At 41.5% G+C, this 21,845-nt stretch overlaps 1 protein-coding gene across 7 annotated transcripts in view; it reads right to left on the reverse strand.

Annotated features, from left to right (window-relative positions):
* Positions 1 to 21,845, reverse strand: part of LOC137344834 (general transcription factor II-I-like) — a 168,879-nt gene that overhangs the window by 12,695 nt on the left and 134,339 nt on the right. For all 7 annotated transcript variants that reach the window (XM_068008018.1, XM_068008019.1, XM_068008020.1 and 4 more), the window contains 6 exons: positions 21,606 to 21,686; positions 19,240 to 19,350; positions 14,944 to 15,009; positions 11,880 to 12,063; positions 7,205 to 7,254; positions 719 to 814 (listed from right to left, as the gene is read on the reverse strand). In XM_068008018.1, coding sequence (XP_067864119.1) covers positions 719 to 814; positions 7,205 to 7,254; positions 11,880 to 12,063; positions 14,944 to 15,009; positions 19,240 to 19,350; positions 21,606 to 21,686 — 588 coding nt within the window. The remainder of the gene's footprint in view (positions 1 to 718; positions 815 to 7,204; positions 7,255 to 11,879; positions 12,064 to 14,943; positions 15,010 to 19,239; positions 19,351 to 21,605; positions 21,687 to 21,845) is intronic.

Here is a 21,845-nt window from a genome sequence, read left to right on the forward strand (position 1 = left end):
TAGATTCACCCAGCTCTGTGCTGATATTAATGTGCAACTAGTGGGCTTATAGTTGTTTAGCTCAAATTTGACACCCCATTAAACATAAGCCACGAAGTTTGCATCTTACCAGCCCTGTAGAAGCTCACCACTGTACAATTATTTCATGAAAATAGCCAGTGCTCTGCAAATTTCTTCCCAGTGTCCATAAAAATCCTAGTGTTAAACTAACAAATCCCTAGATCAGAATATGCCATCTGTTCCAGGGGATTTGTTAGTCTTAATGCTGACTTCAAAATCCTCTGTGATACTGGATGTGCTACAAAAAATATGGATAGCTAGTGTACAACATCTTCACCACAGGGCTGCACACTTTCTCCCAGATTTCTGCAAAATGAAGATATCTGTAGAGTGAAATTTATAATTTCATGTTTCTGGTAAATACATTTTATCCAGCGGAAACTAGTCTAGATGGTGACAATAACACATCAACTGCTGATTTGTACTGAAAAACCCACATTCCTTAGCCTCTGGCCTATATTTAGAAGCATGTGCTAATGATAACACTGTCACTGTAAATCCTTTTGACAATTCTGAAAATGCAAATACAGTACTATAAATAAATATTAAGATAATAATCAATGGTGAGAATAAGTATTCCATGTAAGCGAAGAGACAAAGTAATTGCATTTCAGATTCAAAATACAGGATATTGGGGGTGGGGGGTACTTCTGCTTACCTACAGCAGCAGTTCCTACAGCAGTAGTAGTAGTTGTTGTTGTTGTCATCTTTTTTACCTCAGGGGTTTTTTCTTCTGAGGAGGTTTGCGACCTTGCTGTTTTAAAAAGGAAACATACAACTGAAGACTTAATAAACAAAATTCATTGCATTTGTACTGATTATGTCTCATCAATCCTACGCTCAACTGCAACTATTCCAGAAAATCCAATCTTTGCCAATCAAAAAGCACATCAAGACCAAAAGGGTGATCAAAAATACTTTTCTTGCCATGGCAATGTTTATGAACAGTGTTGTTCCTCTCTTTCCAGCAGCAAGGCCAGCCATTCATAGGGGTGAATCAAATCCTCATTCTGTCTAATCAAATGACTGGAAATCCAGTGCTCTTCAAAAAATCCAAGGCGGCAACCTCAGCGTCTGGACAAACGTAATACTGCATGGTCATATGACCCAACTGGCCATGGTATGAGCTACGTCCACTGAAAATCCCCAAAAGGAGTATGCTGTTTAGATAGAAAAGCCTTAATTAACCTGTTTGCCAAGACAAAATAGCCTCCACGCCACATTATTACGAGTTAATGGGAGATTTTGACTGTATTCATTCCAAATTCCTGAAAGTTACTCTGGGCAAGAGAGGGAAGACTGGCAATGGTCTTGGAGATCAGAGCCAAGAACCACTGACTCACTTTGCAGCTGCCTTTCTGAGACTGGGGACAGAAGTCTGTTTGAGGCATGCTAACTGGGTATGTGGCAAGTGTGGTTTCTATATTAAAAAAAAGGTTACTAGTTAAGACAAAAAACTACCAAGAAATTGCACGATCAGTGACCATTAACGTGGCTCTTCAGTTTATAGCAGTATGTCTTCATGAAGCTTTGGAAGCCTGCAGAGTAATCAGAATGCAACAGGCTGGATTTTGCTCTTGTGAGGAATTTGTAGGGAGTTTGTGGTTTATCAGAGTGTGGATCACCATAAGGCTCAGGGGAAAGCCACTTACAATACTTGCATAGGCTTTGGCAACGCTTTGAACCTAGTGCTTCACCAGCCCTCAAAGAAGCTGGCACCATTGGCAATATGTGGTTGAATCACATTTTATCCTGGACATGTACTCCGGCTCCAAGATCCATGCAATGGTAGCTGGAAAACTCACTGAACCTCTCTTATAAGGAGAGCAAGGATACCCACTTTCACCCATTCTATTCAATATCTTCATCAATGATGTTTTGGATGGCATTATCAGAGACAGTCTCTCAGAGTGTCTGTTCTGCTCAGGGCACTTCTGAAAGGATTGCGGTGCTCTTTTCTATAGATGATAGGCTGTTGGTGGACTTACCTGGGGATCTAGTGTACTCTGCTCACTATATTAAACAATGGGCTAACTAATAGAATATGGTAATTGGTATCCCCTGTCCAGTATTGTAGCTTTGCGTTAATACTGAAGGCACTGACTGGAAGTCACAAGGGGCATCTGTCCCAATTGTAGCTTCAAATTGAGACCTGGTGGTGTGGGGTTCAAAACCTCTTCAACATAAGACATTTGAAGGAAAGGGTTAACTATACCCCTTTTAAACAAAGACATTTGAAAACCTACAAATACAGTAACGTGATAAACAGTGTTCTCACAAATCCTGTTTTTCCCTCACTGACGCTGATGGCATTGGAGAAGTATGAATTTTGGGATCGAAGACACTGTACTGCAAATAGATATCTAGATCATTAAATAAATAGGCTAGATGGATAATATTGAGCTTAAAGCGTTGTCAGGCTCTCAAAACATATAGACTTTTGGAAGCACAAGCTTTTCAACACAGCAGGGGGTAACGCAAGAAAAGGTACACAAAGATTTTAGATCGGGAAAGTAATGATAGGTGTGAAAAGGCATTGGCCCTTTCATTCCTATCTGGTAGGATGTTCAAAAAGCTGGGAGTTGTGAAACATCCAGTGATATTGCATCCAACATATGGTCAAATGGTATATGGAATGGATTTGAAGCCACCAAAGTAATCAAAATTGGAGTCATAAGAATGTCTGGGCGTAGAAACGTAAAGGGCTATCTCTACATGAAAGGCCTAAACAGAGACAGTAAAGGGGCCTTTTACAACCGTTCAAGTACATGGTCTTTTCTACATCGAAGGGTATCCAGTCACATGATCAAAGCCTAAACTGTCAATCACTGAAGTACGTTAATGATTGAGGCATAGCAAGAGGAGAGAGCGATGGAAAAAAAAGAATGATCCTCCCCAATCCTACGTCCTATTGGTAAAAAAAAATATTAAAAAAATGAGAAGAACAGCCTCTTCTTCACTACTCGGCAAGTCATAAGGAACACACACTGCAATTGAACATCACGCAAGAGGAGGAGGACCTCAAGTTCTGAAGAGCTGATCAACCTTCAGCCCGATGAGCAAAATCCTTAGTTTAAAAGTTGTACATGTATTAATGATTTGCCTGATGTATGTATGAATTGTTATGTCATTATGTTGTGAATTATTAAGTGTATAACAGGATTTTATAGAGGAATGTCATATGTAGGGTTCGATTTTGCTTCATAAATGCTCGTATGAATGATATCATTAAATAATTACTTTTGATTAACGAAACTACCGTGAGTAAGGGTGACTTTCTTTGCTTGACTATTCATCCAGTGTCCAAGAATCACACAAAATAAGGAATTCCCTACAGTGGAGGTCAACTTTAGTCAGAACACAATCCTTTGGAACTACGGAAAAGTGAAGGACTCTGGTCTTTCTCATCCCTCTTCAATTCCAGTGCAAGTTAAATTTGTGGGATATATGATACGTGCTTCATAACTTCTAGGCATGCAATGCAAGAATTTCGCCCAGCCCATTTACAAGATCCAGAATCAAGCTATGAAGCGGGTATGTGGCAAAAGGGGGAAATACTTGCAGGGAAGTTTTGAGTCCACACTGACTTGTTACTGAGCATCCTGGAGATGGCAAGTCAGCCTTATAGCAGCCATGTCTCTTTGACCAAGCCCTTCACCTGGACAAAGCAGGGGGTGATGAATACACCTGCTGCATGTCCAAATCGAATGCCATTGGGACATTTAAGCCATCACGACTTCAAGGTGGACAGTGCATCGCAAGCTGTCTGATTTACTTCTTGTATGCCCTTCTACAATGTTGAAAACAGATCGCTGTTGTATAGCTCTGGAGTAAACAGACATGGACTGAAGGCATTACCTGGAAGCTGGGTTGTCGAACACACATTCACATCCAGGATTTGATCTACATGATTGAGTTGCAAAAGCAAGCAGCTGCTGCTGAGACTCCGCAGCTCCAAGTGACAGAACCATTTTTCAATAGGTAACATCAGTCTATCCTGTGGTGAATAGGATGGTGGTAATGCACTCACAAATTTTATCAAGTATGGGATGGGGCAAGTGGGGAGGACTTAAGTGGGGTCTCTACAGTCGAGATGGCTCCAAGATGGCACACTGGGTGATGGAAGATTGGAACTGAGATATCTGAGCCAAGCAAGTCTACAGTACTCCACTGCACTGTTTGCAGATATCTGAGCCAAGCAATTCTACGGAGTACTCTGGGACATGGTTGACGATTGACTTAAATGAGTGGGGTGTGTCTCTATGGGAACAGAAATTCTACCTGTGTGGATTTCTCAGTAGCTTGGTTTGGAGACTGAAATACAGCGATGGCCTTCAGGACATGCAGCTGACCAAAAAGAAAATTCCACCTGAAAGCTGCTGTATTTTCTGAAGTAGAATTGGGCCACTGATGGCAGCATCTACAGGGAACCACTTCAGCAGAGCTAATTTGAGTCTAGTCTTTCCACATTCTTTTCTTCTTGCAGGCTTATTAATAACACCTGGAGAATTAGATCAGTCACTGGGGCTGGGATTCTTCCCATCCAGCTTCAGATAACCATGCAATCCAATGCCTTAACAGGTAGGATAATATTTGGTAGACAAGCAGCAAGAAGTTTAATAGTGCTTTGTTCCAATAAACAACATGGTATTAGCTAGTTAAACATCAGCAGTACTGCCCCAAGCAGTGGCTCGTGCTGATCTGTACCTATACTCTGGAATAAAACCAGAAAATGCTACAAATGTACAGGTCAGTCAACATCTGTAAAGAGATGTATACCCTTGACCAGAACTGAAAATGAATAGTTAAGCTAGCATTTTAGCAAGATTGGGGGGGAAAAAAAAGTGAGAAAAAGTGAAAAGTAGAGGAACAGCCTCCAATCAGAGAGGGAGTTAATGATTTGAATGAATAGAAAACTGCAGGGTAATAGAGAAGATCAGTGATGCAATGAAAAGCAATTTAAAGAACAAAGGAATGTGCAAATAGCTAAGAGGGTGAAAAGACTTGGGAGATGCCGACAAATGAAAAGGAAAGAAAATGGGGGAAACGAGAACATTTCCGAAAAAGGAAAGAAATCTACAAACACAGGTCTTTCACTCCGGAAAAGAAAAAAGAAAACAGTTCGACACCATGGGCAAAGACACCCCTACCCACAACCAGCACCGTGTGCTAAAGTAGGGTTTACACCCAAAACAAGTCAATCCATCTCCTCTCCTCTGGACACAGACAGGTCTATCGCACATTTCCTGATGTGAAGAAAATGGAGGATACAGCAAAAGTCTCTGGACTTAGATGAGTGGGGTGTGTCCCTATGGGAACAGAAATTCTACTTGTGTAGATTTCTCAGTAGCTTGGTTTGGAGACTGAAACACGGCGATGGGCTTCAGGACATGCAGCTGACCAAAAAGAAAATTCCACCTGAAAGCTGCTGTATTTTCTGAAGTAGAATTGGGCCACTGATGGCAGCATCTACAGGGAACCACCTCAGCAGAGCTAATTTGAGTCTAGTCTTTCCAAATTCTTTTCCTCTTGCAGTCCTGGCTATGACTCGGCTTCAACTCTTCTGCTTGGGCCTGAAATTCCTGAAACCCTGCTCCATCACTGGAAGTGAGGCAGCCCAGGATTTCTGCCTGCCAGTCTGTCCCAGCCCAGAGGCGGGGTTATTTGCACAAAAGGGGCAGAACACACCACTCCTAGTGTTCCTTACGTGTCTTCCCTGCAGGCAGCCAGGAATTTCCGAGCAGAGGAGAAAGCAGGCAGTTGCAGCCGAATATTTCCAATTTTTCTCTTAAAAGAAATGATCCAGGTGGTTATCGTGACATGCAAATATCCATACATCAAGCCAACTCAGGCAAAACTGACGGGATTTCTGTTGAGTGATGTCATCCTGCCAGTCCCACCTCCTTTTCTGATGTCAACACAGGACAGACATGCATGCACACGCAAAAGCAAGCAGCGTCCGCCCCATAACTATTTTGTGTCATGAGAAAAGGGGCAGAGCCCCGGCAGAACTGGGCTGTACCCCAAATTTCAGCCCTCTGCTCATCGTACCCACCTAGGCCCAGGAATTTTGGTCCTTTTATCGTTTTTGGCAAAAAGTGAGACAGTGGATACCGTTCTTTATGCATTTGTTACATCACTGCAAGCTATTTCAATATCCAAATAACCACAACCTTCTGCCTCCGAATCAAGGTGACTTAGCAAGCAATTCAGCACAGTACAGCAGAGAGCCAAAAAACAGAATGATGAGTGTGCCTTACACAGCATTTTCATTCTTTAAAAAAGGATGTCGTATTTGTGCTCAGGCTCAGCATGTCAGGTGGGCACATCTGCAGCAATCAACTCTGATTGCATCCTGTTGAAAGATGGTAAGTATTTTGTCTACGCAGGAAAGTCACCAATGAAATGAGAATTTGTGCACTTAGGTGAGCAGGTAAAAATCTATGCACCAAAATAGGGTGTGCTTTAATCTAGTGTTTCTTTAACCAGAATAATTAACATTAAGTTAATGGCAAAAGAATCATCATTCTGAGCAAAAGTACTTATTTAACTAACATGCACCTAAAAGGGGTTAATTTAAGTGTAAACTGGTTAACTAAACCAGTTTGTATAGTGCAATTATTTCTTCAGTTAATTCCTTAATGCAATACTAGGTCATAAATTAAGCATTTAAAGTTAATTCTCCTAGTTATTAATAGCAAGCTTTAAATTAACAGTAATAGGCCACATCAAAATTATTAAAGAGATCATTGATCAACAAGCATCAGTTCTGGATGCTTTTGTTACATTTTCTGAAACTTCGCAACGCAGTCACTTTGATTGCCTGTTTCAACAGATGGAGTTTGGTGAATTCCTTTGTAATTCACCATTTAAAAGAACCTGATAGTCCATGGGGTGCCACCCCATTTTCTGTCACCACCCCTTATGACAGTGGTGAAGCAAGCTGAGGTTAAAAGAATTTCATATATTAAAAACACTGGATTAATATCAGAAGGATCATAACCAACAATGTTAGTACTCATACTTAAACAATAAACCCCTTAAACTTTGTTCTTGTGGCTTGATGTCATATGAGCCCCTCAACTGAATTAGTGAGTGGTGAGCCTCTCCCATCCACCAGTGGTACTAATATTTTAATACTCACTCTGGGGGCGTTTGGCAGCTTCCTGTAACGCAGTCTGAAAAATATCTGGTCTGTTGAGAAAACAAATTAAAAGTTTAACTTTTAAGGTAAAATAGTATAGTACAGTTTCAGCCAAGAATCTGCCTTAAGAATTGTCAATTGTTATATATTGTCTATGAAGTGGCACGGCCCGGAAACTAGAACATAAAATCTGGAGCAAAGGCCATTTAACCTGCTCTATCCAAAGTCCATGTATGGAATTCCATCAAGCTCCCTCTCCCCATCCAATGATCTTATGCTCCATGAACAAGTTCCTTCCTCTACTGCCCAGAAAAAAAGTCAAACAATGCTATTAACATCGCTACAATCCTCAATTCATCATTTCAAACATCAATTCTCCCTTTTAATGCAGTTAATAAACCCCCAAATAAACTATCTTCTCTGTTCCACATTAATCACAATTCTGTGAAGTGAAAAACATTTTTATTCTAATCTCGTGTGAATTTTACACTTGCATCCTCTAGTCCCACACTCATTGGCCAAGTTAGATAGTCTGCTTACTCTTTCATTATTGTAACACATATCCCTTAGTCTTTTCTCCAGCAGACAATTAGCTTTACTTTATAACTTAATCTCTTAAGGCTTGCAATCAGCCTGGCCACTCTTCTCAGAATTCTTTCTAGTACAACTAAAGCCTTTTGAGATAGGCTGATCAAAATTACAAGCCATACTCCAGAATTGATTGCCCTCACCATTGAGTTGTACAATGTAGGTATAACTTAAGAACATAAGAACATAAGAAATTGGAGCAGGAGTAGGCCAATCGGCCCCTCGAGCCTGCTCCGCCATTCAATAAGATCATGGCTGATCTGATCCCAACCACAAATCTAAAGAACACAAGAAGTCGGAGCAGGACCCGGCCACATAGCCCCTGGGCCCTCTCCGCCACCCACAGGGCATTGACCGATCCGAACTCAGCTTCATGTCCAATTTCCTGCCCGCTCCCCATAACCCCTAATTCCCTTTACTTCTAGGAAACTGTCTATTTCTGTTTTAAATTTATCTAATGATGTAGCTTCCACAGCTTCCTGGGGCAGCAAATTCCACAGACCTACCACCCTCTGAGTGAAGAAGTTTCTCCTCATCTCAGTTTTGAAAGAGCAGCCCCTTATTCTAAGATTATGCCCCCTAGTTCTAGTTTCACCCATCTTTGGGAACATCCTTACTGCATCCACCCGATCAAGACCCTTCACAATCTTATATGTTTCAATAAGATCGCCTCTCATTCTTCTGAACTCCAATGAGTAGAGTCCCAATCTACTCAACCTCTCCTCATATGTCCGCCCCCTCATCCCCGGGATTAACCGAGTGAACCTTCTTTGTACTGCCTCGAGAGCAAGTATGTCTTTTCTTAAGTATGGAGACCAAAACTGTATGCAGTATTCCAGGTGCGGTCTCACCAATACCTTATATAACTGCAGCAATACCTCCTTGTTTTTATATTCTATCCCCCTAGCAATAAAAGCCAACATTCCGTTGGCTTTCTTGATCACCTGCTGCACCTGCATACCAACTTTTTGATTTTCTTGCACTAGGACCCCCAGATCCCTTTGTACTGCAGTACTTTCCAATCTCTCGCCATTAAGAAAATAACTTGCTCTCTGATTTTTCCTGCCAAAGTGCATAACCTCACATTTTCCAATATTATATTGCATCTGCCAAATCTCCGCCCACTCACCCAGCCTGTCTATATCCCCTTGCAGGTTTTTTATGTCCTCCTCACTCTCTACTTTCCCTCCCATCTTTGTATCATCTGCAAATTTTGATATGTTGCACTCGGTCCCCTCCTCCAAATCGTTAATATAGATTGTAAAGAGTTGGGGACCCAGCACCGACCCCTGTGGAACACCACTGGTTACTGGTTGCCAGTCCGAAAATGAACCATTTATCCCAACTCTCTGCTTCCTGTTCGATAACCAATCCTCCACCCATGCCAGAATATTACCCCCAATCCCGTGATTTTTTATCTTAAGTAATAATCTTTTATGTGGCACCTTGTCGAATGCCTTCTGGAAGTCTAAATACACTACGTCCACTGGTTCCCCTTTATCCACCCTATACGTTATATCCTCGAAGAACTCAAGCAAATTTGTCAGACATGACTTCCCCTTCATAAAGCCATGCTGACTTTGTCCTATTAAATTATGCTTATCTAAATGTTCCGTTACTGTCTCCTTAATAATAGACTCCAAAATTTTACCCACCACAGATGTTAAGCTAACTGGCCTATAATTTCCAGCCTTCTGCCTACTACCCTTTTTAAATAACGGTGTTACATTAGCAGTTTTCCAATCTGCCGGGACCTCTCCTGAGTCCAGGGAATTTTGGAAAACTATCACCAAAGCATCCACAATCCCTACTGCCACTTCCCTCAAGACCCTAGGATGGAAGCCATCAGGTCCAGGGGATTTATCCGCCTTGAGTCCCATTATTTTACTGAGTACCATCTCTTGAGTGATTTTAATCGTATTTAGCTCCTCCCCCCCGAGAGTCCCCTGTTTGTCCAGTGTTGGGATATTCTTAGTGTCCTCTACTGTAAAGACTGAAACAAAATATTTGTTCAGCATTTTTGCCATCTCCATGTTTCCCACCATTAATTTCCCGGTCTCATCCTCTAAGGGACCTATGTTTGCCTTAGCCACCCTTTTTCTTTTTATATAACTATAGAAACTCTTGCTATCTGTTTTTATATTTTTTGCTAATTTCTTTTCATAATCTAACTTCCCTTTCTTAATCAATCCTTTAGTTACTTTTTGCTGTCTTTTGAAGAATTCCCAATCTTCTATCCTCCCACTAAGTTTGGCTACCTTATATGTCCTTGTTTTTAGTCGGATACTATCCTTGATTTCTTTACTTAGCCACGGGTGGCTGTCATTTCTTTTACACCCTTTTTTCCTCAGTGGAATATATTTATTTTGAAAGTTGTAAAATAACTCCCTAAATGAACACCACTGCTCATGTACCGTCTTACCCTTTAATCTATTTTCCCAGTCCACTTTAATCAATTCCGCTCTCATACCATCATAGTCTCCTTTATTCAAGCTCAGTACGCTTGTTTGAGAATCAACCTTCTCACCCTCTAATTGGATATGGAATTCAACCATGTTGTGGTCGCTCGTTCCAAGGGGATCCTTAACTAGGACATTATTAATTAATCCTGACTCATTACACAGGACCAGGTCCAAGGTTGCCTGCCCCCTTGTAGGATCAGTTACATACTGCTCAAGAAATCCATCCCTGATGCACTCAATGAACTCGTCCTCAAGGCTGCTCTGCCCAATTTGATTTGTCCAGTTAATATGATAATTAAAATCCCCCATAATTATGGCTGTTCCCTTATTACATGCCCCGACTATCTCCTGATTAATACTTCTTCCAGCAGAGTTGCAACTATTAGGAGGCCTATATACTACGCCCACTAATGTTTTTTTTCCCTTATTATTCCTTATCTCCACCCAAACTGTTTCATTATCTTGATGCTTTGTCCCAATATCATTTCTCTGTATTACAGTGATTCCTTCCTTTATTAACATAGCCACCCCACCTCCCCTTCCTTCCTGCCTGTCCTTCCTGATTGTTAAATACCCTGGCATATTTAATTCCCAGTCGTTGTCACCCTGCAGCCATGTTTCTGTAATGGCCACAAGATCATACCCATACGTAGTTATTTGTGCCGTTAACTCGTCCATTTTATTACGAATGCTACGTGCATTCAGATAAAGAACTTTCAAATCTGTTTTGTGACGCTTAGTTCCTGCTTTTTCCTTTGCTCCAACTTGTTATCCTATGCTCTCCACATAAAATTCCATCTGCTACATCGCAACCTGTTACATAACTGGTTCAAATCTCCTTTTGTTTCTGCCCCATATAGCTTCATGTTATCAGCAAACTTCATGCTACAACAAAAGGCGTATGTTTCACAGCATTCACAAACGGCAGAAAAGCTTTCAGAAAGAGTAAAATGTCAATATAAATTATGAAAAAAATGGGCTGATTGAATTTTTCCCATAGGCACAACCAACAATAGGAACTGTTGCTAATAAGTAGTGGAGAGAAAAATCACCTGACCAAAACAGTACCTGTGTCTCAACACTAAACTGTTATGCCCTTCTTACTCTAAGGGCCAGCACAACTGAGGTGCATTACTGAACCTTATGTTACTCAGTCAGATTAAGTGGTTCTTCCCTTTCCTACAAATTTCAGGAGTGCCTCCACATATGTGCAGACATACAGGTGTTGCATCACCATACATATTCCGACACCTGTGAGTGGTGCTATGAGCTTGAGAAATCTAGACCACTCAAGCAGTTTCAATGTCCATCACGACACTATTATCACAGCATGTACTGTATCTGGTACTACCAATATTCCAGTTGTTGAACTAGGAGCAACAATAATACTCCAAGAGCAAGCCATCTATTTTGTGGCAGTGGCCCGATAATGTTCCATCAGGAAATAACCCGATATCTTACTTTTTAATCCAATTACTTTGAGTTACATTGTAAAATAAAAACAGGGCTGCCATAAGAATATCACTACTTCTAATGCATTACACCAGACTGATCCTCATGTGAAAATCTACATTATGAAATACTCTTAATTTCAATTCATCTGGGATAATAGTAAAAACATTTACTTTTTAATTATAAATTTGATCTTGGCTTTTGCTCGGAGAATCTTTTCCAATCTAGGAATTCCAAAGGTTGACGGCCTCCTGAAAGGCACACCATCAGGCAAACCTTCAATGTAGAAATCATCCGGATGTGATTCAAACAGTGCGTATGGTACTCTCACTGGCTCGGAAACGCCTAATGCTTCACCTGCAACAAATGAGCAAGCTTATAAAAGGATCCCTAAAATAGCAATACTGTACATGTAAGCAGATACAAGAGACTTAATTAAACCAACTATGAAGTGATCAATATCCATCAATATTGATATAGGTTGTAGTGGACCATGGTAGGGTTATTGGGAACACTGACTAAAGCTACAAAATAACTGTTGGCCCTCCTGTGGCCTGCAGACAGGGTTATCTGACTCACATTGGATAGGTTTAACTTTGGGTTTCATACCTAATACCTTGGTAATCGGAGCCCTCCAGCAGTCACATAGCCCACTTGCTGAAGAGGTTCTTTCTATCAAAGGGCATCTGCAGACATGTGGTTTCCAGCTCCTGTGGGAAGCCTGACACAGTCACACATGATGGCAAAACTGTATTCGCTGGGTCCCAGGCTATGTTTCTAGGTCTAGGATATCAATTGCAGTCTGTTGTTTTAGTGAAGAAATCTGAAAGAAATCACCCATCAGCAGTAGCAAAGCTCTTCAACCAAACCTTGTGAGCTCATAACTACAGCAAAGAGTTGCATAAGCTCACTGCTGGGTGACATCAGCCAAGTGAATTTGATACCAGGTTATACACACTCGTGTACAGATCCAGACAAAGATGTCAACCAATTGGATTTATAATCTAGAGTAACTAACAAGATTCAGTTTTTTGGGTGAAAGACTTGCCATATCTGGACAGCATAATACACTAGTGCCAAGTAAGCAGCACACAGTAACCTATAGTGTTTCAGTCGAGGCATGGTGGACCTGATGCATGCAGTCTGTGACCATGCTAAACTATCCCTCCTCATTCCTCTCTACCTGCCTGCAGCCTTTGATATGGTTGACCACACTATCCTCATCCAACGCCTCTTCTCTGTCGTTCAGCTGGGTGGGACTGCACTCACTTGGTTCCATTCCTATCTATCCAGTCGTAGTCAGAGAATCATCTGCAATGGTTTCTCTTTTTGCTCCCATACTGTTAACTCTGGAATCCCCCAAGGATCTATCATTAGCCCTCTCCTATTTCTCATCTACATGCTGCCCCTCAGCAACATCATACCTATTACTTATGTTCTTAAAACATGACGTCAGTTTCCAAGTGTACGCGGACGATATCCAACTCTACTTTACCACCACCTCTCTCAACCCCTCCACTGTCTCTCATTTGTCACACTGCTTGTCTGACATCCAGTACTGGATGAGCAAAAATTTCCTCCAACTAAATATTGGGAAGACCAAAACCATTGTCTTCGGTCCCTGCAACAAACTCCGTTCTCGAGCCACCGACTCCAATCATCTCCCTGGCCACTGTCCGAGGCTGAACCAGACCGTTCGCCACCTTGGTGTCCTATTTGACCCGGAGATGTGCTTCCGACCACATATCCACTCCATCCCAAGACCGCCTACTTCCACCTCCATAACATCGTTCATCTCTGCCGCAGCCTCAGTTCATCTGCTGCTGAAACCCTTATCCATACCTTTGTCACCCTTAGACTCGATTATTCCAATGCTCTCCCGGCTGGCCTCCCATCCTCCACAAACTTGATTTCATCCAAAAGTCTGCTGCCGTATCCTAACTCACACCAAGTTATGTTCTCCGATCACCTGTGCTCACTGACCTACATTGGTTCCCGGTCCAGGAACGCCTCAATTTTAAAATTCTCATCCTTGTTTTCAAATCCCTCCACGGCCTCACCCCTCCCTATCTCTGCAACCTCCTCTGGCCCTACAAACCTCTGGGATCTCTGCACTCCTCCAATTCTTGCTTCTTGTGCATCCCCGATTTTAAATGCGCCACCATTGGCGGCCGTGCCTTCAGCTACCTAGGCCTTAAGCTACCTAGGCCTTAAGCCCTGGAATTCCCTCCCTAAACCTCTCCGCCTCTATCTCCTCCTTTAAGATTCTCCTTAAAAATTACCTCTTTGGCCAAGCTTTTGGTCACCTGTCCTAATACTTCATTTGGCTCGGTGACAAATTTTGTTTGAAAACGCTCCCGTGAAGTGCCTTGGGACGTTTTACTACGCTAAAGGAGCTATTTAAATGCACGTTGTCTATCCTGGCTGGAATTGGGGAGGTGTCGCCACTGAAGGGAGAAAGAAAACTTGCAATAACCAAAGCTACATTCATGTGCTGGATCACCCTGGCATTGAGCATACTAAATGGCATGGCACCAAAAATAACTGAAATGGGCTTCTGTAAACTACGACAGAAGGCAAGAGTAAGAGGTGGTTGATCTAACCCCAAAACCTGATTGCGTTCCAGCATTTGGAAAGTGGACCAGCCAGGCTTGGCAATCAGCAAGGCCGGAAGGCATTAGGGCAAGACCTGAAGCAAGCGTATAAATCAAATCACTGATGGCACCCTATCCTTGTAACAGTTAGTCTTGCCAATTAGTAGATGGAACCAAAGTAGCATCACCATCCTCCTGCTGCTGGCTGCTCACAACACACAGCTAATCTTTCTAAATTTCAGGGTGCAGCTGCAGGGAACTCCAATATAGTTATGGAAGAAGGGAACTATAACTTAAGCACAGGCAATGGTCCTCTACTCCCCTGGTGACCATACATTCACTCTCAGATGCTTAGTGGTGCTTGGTATTGTAGTACATCACTGCACAACGTAGAATGACCATTTTATTCCACTCCTGGATTTCACAAAAATATGGATTTCAGTTAACAAAAAATTTTAACCAAGAAAGTCAATACATAGGTATACAACTACCATAGTCCGCAACTGAAATGCATTAATTCGAAGCTTTATAATTTTCACCAAGATTAAATCCTCTTTAAATATTAATGTAACATTGATAGCTATACAAAAAGGTATTTTATTTCAAAAAGTGTATACTTTTTTCCAGTAAAACAATTACTTACTACATTTTTCATTGAATAGTGTCTCCACTTGCTGTTTCAACTCAGTAATTCTGGCATTCCACTGTTCTGTAATGACAAATAACATCAAACTCACTATACATTAGATTTTACCTCTATACATATAGATACATACATACAGATATGAATTTTTATCAAATTCCACTTACACACTTCAAATAATTCCCAATTATATTTCTGAAGAGGAAAATTAGAGTGTAATTTTAGATCAAAGAAAATCGAAGAGGAGAGGCTTTTTCCCCCTAAAATACTATTTGTTTATCAATATAAAGACTTTGAGGATTGAGTGGCTCCAGACTAGTAAGCAATGGATCCACTTGGGATACATGGGGATGTTCCCCATAATTGTATCCACAGCAGTCTTCTCAAGGATCTCCATTTTGGCGAGAAATTTGATGTTTTTTAAAACAAAGATATATAAGCTAGAACTATTTTTTTTTAAAAACAAAAAGAGTACTTTAAATAAAAAGGACTCAACAACAACTTGCACTTACATAGAAAAGTGCTTCACAAGGAGATCAGAGAACAAGGAGCTGGAAATGGGCAAAAAGTTAATGGAAGTAACTGAAGAGGAATCTCTAGGCTTCCCTTTTCTTTCAAGAAAGAACCCTCACCACAGTAAACAGTTAACTAGAAACAGCAGCACACAAAAAAATCTCTGAACAATAAAAATCATATACATTAGTTGGACAGATATCTGGCTTGGAGGATGGTATATAACTGTTAATATACTAACAGGGGGTTGAAAGGCACTGAGCTAGTGCTAGCCCTGTATTAACAATGAAAACCATATACATTAGTTGGACAGATAGCTGGCTTGGAGAGTGCTACATAACTGTTAATATACTAACAGGATAGACACTAAGCAAGCACTACCCCTGTATAACAAATCCCCAGCATGTTGAACAGTCAACTAGAAACAGTAACACATGAACCTCATGCCAGACAAGTGCCAGGCAATGACCAGGTCAGAAATGGGGATGTTCGCTGATGATTGCACAGTGTTCAGTTCCATCCGCAACCCCTCAGATAATGAAGCAGTCCGAGCCCGCATGCAGCAAGACCTGGACAACATCCAGGCTTGGGCTGATAAGTGGCAAGTAACATTCGTGCCAGACAAGTGCCAGGCAATGACCATCACCAACAAGAGAGAGTCTAACCACCTCCCCTTGACGTTCAATGGCATTACCATCGCCGAATCCCCCACCATCAACATCCTGGGGGTCACCTTTGACCAGAAACTTAACTGGACCAGCCATATAAATACTGTGGCTGCAACAGCAGGTCAGAGCTGGGTATTCTGTGGCGAGTGACTCACCTCCTGACTCCCCAAAGCCTTTCCACCATCTACAATGCATAAAGTCAGGAGTATGATGGAATACTCTCCACTTGCTTGGATGAGTGCAGCTCCAACAACACTCAAGAAGCTCGACACCATCCAGGACAAAGCAGCCCGCTTGATTTGCACCCTATCCACCACCCTCAACATTCACTCCCTCCACCGCGCAGCGGCTGCAGTGTGTACCATCCACAGAATGCACTGCAGCAACTCGCCACGGCTTCTTCGACAGCACCTCCCAAACCCACGACTTCTACCACCTAGAAAGACAAGGGCAGCAGGCACATGGAGGGGAATGTGCAGGTGGTGTTGTTCCCAATTCACACACCATCCCGACATGGAAAGATATCACCGTTCCTTCATCGTCGCTGGGTCAAAATCCTGGAACTCCCTACCTAACAGCACTGTGGGAGAACCTTCACCATACGGACTGCAGCGGTTCAAGAAGGCGGCTCACCACCACCTTCCCAAGGGCAATTAGGGATGGGCAATAAATGCTGGCCTTGCCAGTGATTCCCACATCCCATGAACGAATTTAAAAAATGGAGCAAATGAGCTGCGGCACAAATATTTGTACAAGAGGTAGGAAAAATAAACATTGCAGCAAATTTTAGGCAAACTGGAGCTATTTCTATTTACAATTTCAGACAGGACATGGCGTATTAGAGTGTGTCTCATTTCAATCACAGGTATGTTGTTTTCAATGTTTTCAAGCAACTATTAACCATAAAACACATCATTTAATTGCAACAGTGGAACAACTCCACAAAAGCAAATGTCTCAGAGTAAACCAAATGCACTATACAGACAACGGGCTTGGAGTGTATTGCATCCAAATTCTGACTACACATTAATAGCTTGAGTTTCACTTGCAATTCTTGGTATCAAAATCACTCCTCGTCACAAACTTGTTATACATGCAATACACTATATACATTCAGTCTCCAATCACACCTACAGCTAATCTGATTATGAAGGCGACATTGCCTGCACTCAACGCGAAGCACCTCCGCTGACCAAAATAGAAGCTGATATTTTGTATTTGACCGGGACACAATGTGACAGGACTTGAGCTAGATTTTGGTAACTGCTGTGTACTCTAAAAAGTACTAACTTTTACTGGCCCAGATATGTGCCAGGTTGTTTCAAAGGGCTGCCTTCATCCTACTGAGTGGAACCCCTTCAGGATGCACCTATAGCAAAAGTCTTCAGAGCAGTTCCAGGAATTAGCAAAAAATTGTGTGTTTTTAAAAAAGCCAGATGGGAGACGTACACACTTTATATTAAAATTATAAATGTGTTTTTGTTCTCCTTTAACGACAGAATGTCAGAAACCATTATATTCAGCTTGATGATCTCAAACATGTGATTTGCAAGATTTTGAGTATAAATAAAAATAATGGATCACGTGACCCCACATTTTTCATAGACTTTCATGGTAAGTTTTTAGAGAAGTAAAATATTTTAGAAGAGATCAAGATGAAAAAGGGATACACAGGAGGGATGGATTGATTGCATTCATGCAGGAGTAAAAGCGTAAGTTCACAACATGGGATACAATATTTATGCAATAGGTTACAAATGTATTTTACAGATAGTATAATTTTTTTAAATATAAAAAGTTAAGAGATATGAATTAAAAATAAAGCAGACTTGCAACCAATTATGATGTGCCATGTAATAACGTGAGCAGGGCCAGTGATTTATGGCGACTGAATGAGTCAAATTCTATTATGTTGGATTCTAGGAATTCTGCCCACAATTAGGGCCATTGTTTATCATTATCGAGCAAGTAAAATTGAGTTTTTATTACATAGGATTTCACAATTTTGAATCTGTTTTCTGGATCAAATTCTATGATTTTGTCCATAAAAATCACTAGTCAGTGGCTTTGATTTTGACATTCTCCATGCAGCAAAAATAGACATTGGTTAAGTTATCATTGTAATTACACAGACTTTTTCCCACCTGAGTTTTACACTAGTTTACTTGTTGGTATAGCTATGCATTAGCAGGAAGCTGGCAGTCAGATATTCTAGTATACATGTTACATGCTTCAAGATCAGGACGGTTTGCCAGCAGTAGCCATGGGCAGATGGCACAGGGTACCTTGTCTGTGGGTGTTTGCTTTGGGCCATGTTTTAATTAGACAACTCTGTTCACTGGTGCACTGTGATTGCTATAGCATCATATTCAGCACAATTTTCCATAGGACATAGGAGAAAAGGTGGCATTGGTAAGAGTTCAACAATAAGCATGAGTGGTTAGGATTCAACTAAGTACATTTTGTTACACAAACATAAAGAAGAAAAATAATTCTGTGGCAGTCATAACTTATGGGTTGAAAACAAAATCCAATAAAAGACAATATCTAACTTGCACTGAGATGGCAACTAGGCTTGTAAAGTTTAATTAAAGTTCTTTAAATGGATGCGGTCGCAATGACTTCAAATTACAAGTCTTATACCATGTATTAAGATGCTATATCAAGCATAACCACTGGGTGCTAGTTCCGGAATACAATACTTATACAAATAACACAAAGACTTTTGCTATATACAACAAAGAGCCCAAAAATGTCAAAGCTCCCCATTATACCAGATGTGTTTTTAAATAAAAATTTATATTTGTGGGATCTTGGTTCTGTGGGGGCAGCTGACACTTCAATGATCCACTGTTGCCAAAACTTTTTTTTAAAAAAGAGTCCAACCAGGCAGATAACAGCATAATTTTCACTGTCCAAGACCTTGTTTCAGATTATTTTTGAATTTGTTTTGCCACTACCCCAACTCCACAATTCAAAACTTTAACAAGGTTCTCAATAATCCATAACTACAACTGCTAGCATATCGAGTTATGTCGAGTCTACAGCACAGAAATTATCCACATGAATCCGAAGTAATGGACCGGTATTCCATCTGCTTAACTACTTTTCTTACCAAAAGAGAATTCCCTGCCTCTTGGTTTGAATGTAGCATTTGAGGTAACATTTGAACCATTTGCTTGTGTGTTATTTCCAACTGTTTTGACTGGTGGCGTTTCATCAGAAGCTGTCAATAAAAACATAGGATAATTCAGTTTTGTCCGTGCAGTTGCTATGAAATGGTCTTCAACTTACACGTTTCTAACAACTTGTCGTCAAAAATTTGCAGAACATTAAGTTAGTTGCTTTTTTAAAGTTGAACTGTGAATCATGAACACATTCATTTTTTTAAATGCTAGATTATCTACTGTATGTTGGTCAGACAGGTTTCTGACCCAGGCAGAAACCTATCAGCAAGCTGAAGTTTCTGAAACAACTGAGAAATCCTTATACAAAGGTTTCTGTGTAGCAGCACACCCCTCTTACCCAAATCCAAAGAACTTAGATGCAGATTTGCAAGATAAAGGTTTAGGAAACCCCCAAGTGTGCAGAAGGCTACCAACCTTCAGTGTGGTGGAAGGGCCTATGCATGAGCTTGCAATGTGCCAGTCTCTTTTCTATTCTAAACATCCAAATTCAAGGTTACTATGCAGCATACCAACAAAGACCACCAGTAGGATTCCTGCTGCTTATCCAGCCAGTGCCACCCTATTCATTAGGGTACTGGCTTCCAAGCTTATCAGGAACAACAGGGAAGAATCCCACCCCACAAAGGTCTACACTTCCAGGCCCCACTAATGAGCCAGGATGGCTTGTCAATAATCAAAACTGCCCTGAAGTACAGCAAACTTGCCTGGTCCAGGTATTGGGTTACCAAGTTTGCCACGCAAGGTTACAACCTTCCATCAGCAGGTGTATCATCTTGCAGCCAACTCTACTCCAAAGGGAACCCCACGCACTCTTCCCAGGGAGGACAAGTTATTAGTTGGTCTTTGGACAACTGATAAGCATGGATTTAAGCCCATTAGGTGGATTGTACGTACCAGGAACTCCTCACTAGTAGCACGGTGAGCAGAAAACTCGCAGTAAAATGTGTAAACGCACTGCCACGATCCTTCCGCCCACAGCATAGACACACATCAAACCCTAGCACCCCATCCACCACCCTAAACATTCACTTCCTTCACCACCGGCGCACAGTGGCTGCAGTGTGTACCATCCACAGGATGCACTGCAGCAACTCGCCAAGGCTTCTTCGACAGCACCTCCCAAACCCACGACCCCTACCACCTAGAAGTACAAGAGCAGCAGGCACATGGGAACAACACCACCTGCACGCTCCCCTCCAAGTCACACATCATCCCGACTTGGAAATATATCGCCATTCCTTCATTGTCGCTGGGTCAAAATCCTGGAACTCCCTTCCTAACAGCACTGTGGGAGAACCTTCACCACACGGACTGCAGTGGTTCAAGAAGGCGGCTCACCACCACCTTCTCAAAGGCAATTAGGGATGGACAATAAATGCCGGCCTCGCCAACAACGCCCACATCCCATGAACGAATAAAAAAAAAAGATGGCTGCTCCACTAGTTGGAAGTGCAGAAATTCAAGCAGTAACTGCTTACCTTTCTGCAACCCAAAACCCTGGATATACCTGGCCTTCAGGTAATACTTTCCAGAAAATACTATCCCAAGTCTCAGAGATCCTCATTAGTTATACAGCAACATCCGCCTTCAGTGTCGTGGAAGGACCTATGCATGAGAGCCTGCAATGTGCCAGTCACTTTTCTGTTCTAAACATCCAAATTCAATGCTATGTAACACATTTACTCGTCACTAACTTCTTAATCAAGGACCATGTATCAGGGACTCAAGAAAATGACGTACTTACTGTCAGATTGACCCCCCCCCCACCCCCTCCAGGGTGCTCAGCAACAAGCTAGTGTAGGGCAGACTCCTCACTCCCTGCAACTGTAATGGACTTTCTCATGCTTTAAAAGTAATTCAACTGCCACATGCAAATGGTTTCTAAAATCAACATTTTCACCTCACTTCTTTCCATGACTGGTCTTGGAATAATTCAGTTCTAAGCCCAAGTTCCTAACATCTTCTATCATTCCAGTAGCAAACATCTGAGAATGCTGATTAGCGGCTGAACACTGAAAAATCATGTCTTAGTAGCCAGCTTTGGAAAGAGAGCAAAGATGGTGATCCCAACTTTAGGATGAGAAGAGGGGGGGGTTAGTAAAGCAACCGTAGGAAGGCCGCATCTTAAAAAGCATTTTTTAAACTTCCAATTAAGTTCTTAAACTCAAAAAAAAAATTAAGGTGGAATTGTATTTTCTATCACACTTGAGGAGGAAAGTCAAGCCCAGAAAATCCTTTCAATCCATAAAACCAGAAGGAATAAAAGTATCACGCTGCAAGAACAGAAAAATACCTTCTATGGTAACTTCTATCTCTGGGCTGCTTGGAGTTGTCGATACTTGTGGAGTCTTCACTGGTGCAGAACTGCTGGAATCTAATAAGCGACAGAAACAGATACATAAGGAAATCAATTATTATGGGAAATTAAATATTTCCAGAGATACTTTAACATTTAAAATATTCCCCCCAGTATACTCGTGTTTCCTTTTAGCTCTAGATGCTGTACATCTCAGTTACCTCAGTATATATTAAG

The sequence above is a fragment of the Heptranchias perlo genome, chromosome 28 (assembly GCF_035084215.1).
Source record: "Heptranchias perlo isolate sHepPer1 chromosome 28, sHepPer1.hap1, whole genome shotgun sequence".
Classification (NCBI taxonomy): domain Eukaryota; kingdom Metazoa; phylum Chordata; class Chondrichthyes; order Hexanchiformes; family Hexanchidae; genus Heptranchias; species Heptranchias perlo.